General features: G+C 55.4%; 1 protein-coding gene across 1 annotated transcript in view; it reads left to right on the forward strand.

The window, feature by feature from the left end:
* CIB4 (calcium and integrin binding family member 4) overlaps positions 1 to 8,250 on the forward strand; it is a 42,247-nt gene extending 33,997 nt beyond the window's left edge. The window contains exons 4-6 of the mRNA XM_037066760.1: positions 5,730 to 5,839; positions 6,757 to 6,845; positions 8,068 to 8,250. Coding sequence (XP_036922655.1) covers positions 5,730 to 5,839; positions 6,757 to 6,845; positions 8,068 to 8,083 — 215 coding nt within the window. The 3' untranslated portion in view covers positions 8,084 to 8,250. The remainder of the gene's footprint in view (positions 1 to 5,729; positions 5,840 to 6,756; positions 6,846 to 8,067) is intronic.
* Positions 8,251 to 8,510: the final 260 nt, after the last annotated feature.

Consider the following 8,510-nt stretch of genomic DNA (forward strand, 5'->3'; position numbering starts at 1 on the left):
ACCAGCTGAAGTTGATAGTGATGAAATCAAGACATTTAATTGAGAACAATCAATGTGATATCACTCAGGAGGAGAACAATCTACAGTGTACCACGTGGGAGATAGCCAACATACTCAAAACATCCAAATCAATAAGATTATTGGTGAAAATGAAAAACGTGTCTCTTATTTTATGGAAAAAACCATGTAGACTGTTGGCCAACCCGGGTATTTCTAGGCGTCCCCAGGAAGTTTTCAATGGACCCATGGGGGACAAGTCCACCAGTCACTGCTACTTCCCATCAGGCCTCTGCCACCGAGGACTTGCTGTGCTGCCTCTGGCCAGTCCCGTCTCCTGTCAGTATTCTTCTAGACGGGGCAGCTCTTCTGAATGGGGAATGCTGGCCCTGGCTGGGCGCTCTTGTCTTATCTGAGAATCTTCAGGTTGCAAGTAATGGGGACTTACCTGTGTAAAAGACAACTGGTGAAGACCAGCAGTGTATTAGTTTTCTATTGCTGCCTGATAAATTAGCACAAATGTAGTGGCTTTTGGTGACACACATTGTATCCTCACAGCTTCTGTGGCAGAGGAGTCCAGGCGAGGGTTGGTCAGGTCCTCCTCTTGGGGCTCCACAAGGCTGCCATCAAGGTTCTGGCTCGGCTGCTTCTCAACTGGAGAACACTTGATTCAGGGAAGAATCCACTTACAAGCTCACTCTGGTTGTTGGCAGAATTTATTTCATTGTGGGCATAGAAGTTACAGCCCAAGCTTCTTGCTGGCCCTGGGCTGGGTGCTGCCAGTTTCCAGAGGCTGATCTGTGCTCCTTGCCACCTGGGCCTCCCAACATGGCCACCTGCTTCTTCAAAGACAGCCAGGGAGAGTCTCTTCAGCCAGTGTGCTGGCAAGATGGGGTCTTAAATAATTTGTTATGCTCACAGAAGCCACACCCCATCACTCTTGCCAATCCATTGGTTGGAAGTAAGTCACAGTTCCTGCCCACATTAAAGGAGGAGTATGGATTATACAAAAGCATGAACAGTAAGAGGGGCAGATCACAGGGGCAGGGGGCCCTCGAGTGTGTCCACCACAGGAGTCTGGTACCCATGGTAGACCTGGAGCAGGCCTCCAGGGGGCCTGGGATGCAGCCGGCCGGTGGTCAGGAAGTGAGACAGCTGCTCTCTCCACTTCTCTCTCCGGTGGCCTCACCTCTTTCATCTCTGCTTCTCTCTGTGTCCTTTCTCCTTCTGCAGATCTGATTTTCATGCATCTGTGCCCATGGGCCAAAGCTGACTGCCCCGACCTCTCAACGGCCCGCCGCACTCCGACCAGCCTCGAGCATGTCCGTTTCTCACTTCTGTTTTCTCAGGAGACTCGGACTGGCTCAGCCGAGCCAGTGCTCTTCTAGCTACCCCCAGGTTGGGTGACTGGCCTTGTCCAACTGACCACAGCCAAGAAGCAGCAGCATCACAGAAACAAACGTGGCGGCAGAGGCCTATGGCTGGGGGTGGGGACACTTCCCAAGATGGTAAAGTGTAGGCTGGGCAGATGTCTCAAAATATGTCTGCTTCAGCAGTCTTTCCATGGTTTTCAGAGCGAAACAAACAAAACCACCCAAGCCTTCAGGGAGCTAGGAGGGCAGCAGGTTCTCTTCAGGCTTCAAGGTGCAGGAGCTAAACTGTTCAGCTCAGAAGTGGGGAGAATGCCCTCACTCCTGGGAGGTCGGGCAGAGTGCCACAGGTCAGCTCAAGGACCAGACACCACCGGTCCCCCACGCTGTCCTTAGGCCCCTCCTCTGCCCCTCCTCTCCAGGTCGCCTCCTCCGGTTTCCTTCCTCCTCAAGCTCAAGCACAAAGACAAAAAGTGCAAAGCCTTCAGGTAAATCAGCTCTGCAAATGGATGCCTAGGGACTCATAAACTCCAAGGCTTCCTCAGATACACCCAGACAATCCCAGTTCTCTTTGGGCTCTGAAGATTCCTTACCTTACACAGCTGTCTGCAGGATTAGAGATGGGGCCTCTGAATCTCTGAGCCTGGCACGTGGTAGCTGCTCCATAAATTGAGGTGGTTGTGATAGCAGTGAAGGAGGAAGAGGAGAAAAAACTAGAAGGAAAAGAGAAGGAGACAGGAAGGAGATGGTGATGGTAATGGCCGTCGTGATCACTCTCAGCCAGAGTCCGTGCACCAACCATATCAGCGTTGCCAGGAAGCTTGTTGGAAATAAAGAATCTCAGTTCACCCACTCCCCACCTATTGAATCAGGTGGTTCCTCTGTACCTTAAAGTTTAAGAAGCTCCAGCCCACTGGTTTGCAGACCGGGCTGCACACTGAACTCACCCAGGGAGCTCTGAAGACCCACAGCTGCTTGGGCCCCAGCTGCAGAGACTTGACGTAACGCGTTGGGTGTGCCCTGGTCGGTGGGCTTTTGAAAAGCTCCCCGAGCGTTTCTAAAGTGAAACAGAATTTGAGAAGTACTGCCCTGACCTACTCTATCAGTGAGGATGGCACACAGTTATGAGTAAGAGTGTCCATATCAACCCCCCCCCCCAAAAAAAATGGCCCAAATGCCCCAAACAAAACAAGAAACCATTCTGGATCAGGTAGCCCAGAGCCGGGACATGGCTGCAGGGACCCAGCTCCTGTGAGCCTCCTGACCTGCCACCTTGAGTCCAAGACTGTTGTCCTCCCAGTCACAAAATGGTTGCTATACCTACAGGCATCTTACCTTCATTCCAGCAGAAAGATAAAGGGATATAGGAACTGATTCGGGCACACTGAACATTCAAAGTCCCAATTAAGTCCGCTCTCCCTTAGCAAACTTTCTCGGAAGCCCCACCCCAGCCAAACTTCATATTTCATTGGCTAGAACTTCATCACCTGATTACGCGTAACTGCAAGGGAGCCTGGGAAGCCTAGTATTTTAAGCTGATAGTGATGTCGTTGTGAACAGGAATTATAATTTTATTGTAAGAAGGAGGGAGTGAATCACTATTGGTCAAGAACCCAGCAGGGCCAGCCACGCCAGCCTGGGACATGCCTGGGCTCCAGTTTCTGCTCAAATGAACACTCCTGGCCTCCGGATGATCGATCTCCCCCTGCCCTCCCCAGGACCTCTGGGCAGGTTTTCTGCCTACTAGACACCAACCTCCCAGCACTGCCTTCCTGCTCCCGTCGGCATGGCCTCCATTAGGAATGAATTACCTTTAGGCAGGTGCTGGAGCACCAGTGGCAGGTCTCCCCACATCTCCCCAAGATCTGACATGGTCATGAGGGATGCTAGGGGCTGTGGGGAAGCCAGGGAGGCCACCTCAGTTCTCCGGGGCGTAAAATAGTGAAAGTGTGCCCTACATCAAATGGGCTAATTTCTGCAAAAGTATTTTGTACATTGCAAGGAGTAATATAACAGAGACATTGGGATGATGATGGTAAGAATGTTTTGGTGGGAGCTGAAGGCTGAGTCCTCCCTGCACCAGCTCTTTAACCTCTCCTGTGGTTGGGAAACAGCAAAAAGAAGTCCCCCCACCCAGAGTAGCCCAAGGCTGCAGGCCCTGAGGCTGTTGAGGCCCTGCGGGCTGGCCAGCAGCCCAGAGCTCCTAGCCCCCCGCCCTTTCCCAGGCTGCTCTGCCCTTGCCCTCCCCCCCCAAAAGGAGGGGAACCATCCAGGACTACACTTTGTTCTAGCAAATGATTTTGTTTCCAGATGGCTTAGGACCAAAGCCATGTCACTTTGCTGCAGGCTCTGCATATGGGAGCTGGGCCAGCAGGACGCCTGGGGACACTGCGGGGCCTGTGGGAGAAAGCTGCAGAGCTTCTCACCAGCAGGGCAATGTCACTGCGGTGGCTTACTGCCTCCAGTCCTGGTGACAGGCTCTCAGCCATCACCCAGGGTGATAGGGGAACGACTCCCCGTGCGGAGGCCCCGAGGCCAGGCACTCCGGGGGGGTGGGGTGGGGGGTAGGCGTCGTCGGGTAATGGCAGGCCGGCAGAGCGGAGGCGGGCAGCACTTGGGGTCTACCGGGAGATCTGAAGAGGGATCCACAGCATCACTGGCTGCTGAGATGAGAATAGACTGAAGGGGGCAGCCGAGAGTAGGGAAACTGCGAATCTACAGCGAGGTTCCGGTGGCTGGACCAGCGGGGAGGCAGTGGGGCGGAGGGGCGGAGGGGCGGAGGGACGGAGGGACGGAGGGACCGTGGGACGGAGGGGCGGTGGGGCGGAGGGGCGGGGAGGAGTGAAGAGGTCGGGTTTACTGTCCTTTGGAAGGAGAGCTGGGAAGATTTCCTGACAGGTGAGCTGTGGGGAAAAGGGACGGAAAACTCCAAGGTTATTGGCGAGCGACTGGAAGAGTAGAGTTGCCCATTTGCCGAGACGGGCACAGCTGTCAGTTTGCGGGCAGGGTTAAGGCGGGCCTGTGTAGAGTTCGGGTTTGAACTAGTTGCGTTTGAGGGACCCGTTAGACCACGTGGAGAGGGCAGGAAGGCGGGTGGGAATATGCGCACCTGGAGTTCAGGGCGAAGCCCAGACTGGAGGTATGAGTGTGGGGACATTTAAAGGCAAGAGACTGAAGTGAGATTAAGAACATAAGTGTGATAATCTTTAATCTTTGCATGCCTCAGTTTCTCTACCTGTCTTAGGAGGACTAAATGCAGTGAAAATAAAGCGCTTAAACCACTGCCTGGTGCACCCGTGCGCATCGCGGTGGCAATTATGCAGGCCTAAGCTCCCTGAGTCTACTGCGTGGCTGACGAGCAGTTTAGGGACTGTGTCGGGTGTCCCTAGGCCAGGGAGGCCTCATTCTGGCATTCAAGGACCTTCAAAGCTCAGTCCACCTTCCAGACCTAACCTCTGACCTTCTCCCAAGCCTTGCTCCCCTCGCACTGGACTGGTCACCCCAGCACTGTTCCTTCTCTGTCACTGACCCTGACACCTTCTCCAATCACCATCTCTGCAGGCCCAAGTCTTTACTACTTCTCTGATGCCTCCTCCTCCAAGAAGTCTCCCTCATTCGCACTCCTAACCCCAACCAGGCAGGAAGTTGCCCACCTGGAAACCTTTGATGTCCTTGGGGTACCTGTTCCCCTCTCCCTGCAGCCAAGCTGCTTGGGTGCCAGGTGGTGTCCCCTTCACCCCCAGCCTGGGAGATCCTTGTGGGCAAGACTGGCCTGGCACATCTGTGCACCCGGTGCAGGGTGACAGGAGCAGGCGCTTGTGCCTCTGTCCTCGGCTCCACACCAGTCTGGCTCCTGCTCTCCCCTGCCGCCCACGCCCGGCCACCCGGAGACCCACTGGCTCGTGAGATCTGACCAACGTTTCCACAGCACGGTGGTTGACGCGGGGCTCGGGGACCAGCCCAGCCGGGTCTGAGTCCCTGCCTTTCCACCTGCTGGCAGTGTGGATGACACTGCTATGCCCCAGTTTCCCTTTGGCTCAGTGAAACAAATAAAAGGTTGATGGTAAAGATTCAGTGACTTAAATCAGGTGAAACTCTCAGGACAAATTTGAACAGGTGCATCCTAAATCAATGCTGCTGCTTCTTCTCCTGCTGCTGCTGCTGCTGCTGTTTATCATGTTACTAGTCACCACCTTCATCTGCAGCCTGCCCTGTGCAGCAGCGTCCTGCTCCTCAGGCCTGCCTGGTCTCACTGAGTGCCAGGTTCTAGGCGCACAGGCGACAGCTGGCTTCTGTGGGGCATCCCACAGGCTGGTGGGAGCCTATAGGTCCTTCTTCTCAGGCCCTGCCTCCTCCCAGCAGATTTTAATGAAAACGGCTTCATCGATGAGGAGGACCTGCAGAGGATTGTCCTCCGGCTGCTCAACAGTGATGACGTGTCAGAGGACCTGCTGACCGACCTCATGAGCCACGTGTGTGCTGGGCTGCCACGTGTGTGCTGGGGCTGCACAGGCGGGGCTGGGACAGGCTGACACTCAAAGCCCCAGACCCGGGCAGGGAGGTACCCTGAGGGATGGGCACATGGCTGGAGGCCACCACCCCCCAGGTTTCTGTCCTTCCTCCAGGATCAGGACTTCCTCCCATGACTCCCTTCCAGGGTCCCCAGAGCAGTGTGCCAAGCCACCCACTCCAAGGGTCGCTCTCACACCAACACTGCAGGCAGGTGGCTCAACAGCAGCTTGGCAGCAAATGAGTACATCACATCGCCCCTTTCCCATGTTTTCCCAGCATAACATAATGGCCAGGGGTCCTGGCGTGACAGTGCAGAATGTGACAGGACATGAATACCGCCCTGTGAACCCAACAGGGCATGGGTCCCCTTGTCCTAAGACCAAGAGAACCTGCCAGGGCTTTTGGTCTGAATGGGAACTAGAAGCAAGTCTGACCCCTTGAAGGGTCATTGCTGCCCCTGCAACCTGATTGGGCCCCTTGCAGTGCAGGGCCCCTGCTTGTGGCCGGGTGACAGGAGTGGGTGGTGGTGGGCAGTCACCCTGTTGACCCTGCACCCGTTCTCACTGCCAAGTTTGTGCTGGAGACACCTAGAGGGCCCTTCCATGATGAGACCTGCCCACAAGGCCCTGGACCTCCGTGCACCTGACCTCATTTCTCTGCACTTCGGGGTCCTTGTCTGGGGGGTGGTGGTGGTGCAGGGAGGAGAACCCTGCCTCACGGGGGGGGGGGGTCAGGGGACTCTGGGATGTGTGTGAAGGCTCCCTCCAGCTGGGAGCCTCTGCAGGCTGTGTCCCACCCCCCCCCGCCATCCCCTGAGCCCCATCTCCCATCTCACACCTGACCCCTCTGCTCTCTGCTCCGTCTGTACCACGGCCAGGTCCTGAATGAGTCGGATCTAGACAATGACAACATGCTGTCTTTCTCTGAGTTCGAACATGCGATGGCCAAGGCTCCAGACTTCATGAAGTAAGTGGGGCTGGAGATGGGGGTATGCCCAGCAAAGTGGGGGGCAGGAAGGGCCCTCCAGTCTCCTGTCAGCCAGTGAGCACCTCTGTCTTCCCAAGGGGGTCATGAGTTTCTGGGGCACTTCCCAGGTTCTTTCAGAATCAACAAAACTGGAGCGCCAGAGAAATTAGATAACACCACCAGGGAGCAGGGTTTTAGCAGGCAAGGGGAGGACTGCATCCTGGCTTTGCAAATGACGTGCGTGGTCCAGACTTCAGGGGCTGCCCCTACAGCCAGCAGCGCACCTGCATGCAGCTCCCAAAGCCCACGGGGCTCCGGGACCCACCTGGGGAGCTGCCTTTGCCACTGTTAGTCCTCTGTCTTCCCTCACAACCAACCTCCAGGGGTCACTAGGAGTTGGGGGGGGCGGTGCAGAGGGGTGTGAAGATGCTGGTGGTAGAACTCAGAGAAGAATTCAAGCATTTTTAAGCCTTATTTCAGGCAGAAAGGGGCCTTAATGGTCTCACTCAGCCCAAACACCCCCGAGATAACTGACCATTTCCATACCTGTTTGGAGCCTTCTGGGTGTGGGAAAAGCACCACCCTGGAGGCAGCCTGCTGGCGCCCGCTGCAGTGTTGAGCTGGCCTCTCTGGGCCTGTGTCTGCTACTCCCGGGCCCTATTCTGCCCTCGGCCTCGTAGTCTGGGGGATTTGGGGGGGCAAAAAAGGATGCCAACGCAAAACAATTTAACAAACCAATCAGAATAGAACAAAGACACCTAGACCTCAGAGAGCCCTTGTCAGCAACCCGGGATAGCTCAGTGCCCAGTCTCTGCCTCTCACCTCAGCAACTCCATCCTTAGCTCTGCACGCAAACCAGCAGTCTCCACCTCGTCAGATGTGGGCCAAATGTGGCCCCCACACAGTGGTCATCTCCTTGAAATCTTCTTGACTTCAAATGACCCTCAGGGACTCCTAAGTAATGTCCTTCAGCTATGACTCCACATTTACACTTGATCTTAACCAAAAGGCTGACAAGTCATGTGTGACCCCAAATTTGCAGAGAGGGGATCTGATTGGCCCAGCTCAAGTCAGGGGCCCACGCCTCTTCTCACCACCTGGAGGGAGGGGAGGGCTCCATTCCAACGTGGCTGCAGGGGGCTTGGCTTGGGCACACTCTCCGTAAGAGGGTCCACACTTAGGACCACTCGAACCAAGGGTAATGCCTCTTCTTTCATGACAGCCCGCCACGTAATTGAGGCCAGAATCCTGTCCTTCAGTTTTACTCTGAATCTCTTCCATTTCTTTCCACGGGTTCCAGCATCACAAAGCTCGGGTGCCCTTTGCACTCCAGCGACGCTGAACGTTGCTTAAAGAAGGTTCTGGGTTGGCTCGAGAGGGCTGCGAGTTGGCCGACGCTCAGAAAAAGGGGCACGAGAGGTCAGGGGGTGTCAGACCTGCAGGCTCGATGTGGCTCATGGGTTCTTCCAGCTCCTTCCGGATTCACTTCTGGGGATGCTGAGGTGGCCCTGGACCCCCGCTCCGGCGACTTCCACGGGACCACGGAACTTGGAACCCTGTCCCTTCCAGGCTCCAGGGGACTTGGGTTAGAAGTGTGACTTTGTTCCTGTCCCTCCCTCACTTATAAAATGTTGTTTATTTAATAAAGCAAAAGAAAAGTCTTCT

The sequence above is a fragment of the Sturnira hondurensis genome, unplaced genomic scaffold (assembly GCF_014824575.4).
Source record: "Sturnira hondurensis isolate 20B ecotype Veracruz unplaced genomic scaffold, ASM1482457v3 Scaffold0016663, whole genome shotgun sequence".
NCBI lineage: Eukaryota > Metazoa > Chordata > Mammalia > Chiroptera > Phyllostomidae > Sturnira > Sturnira hondurensis.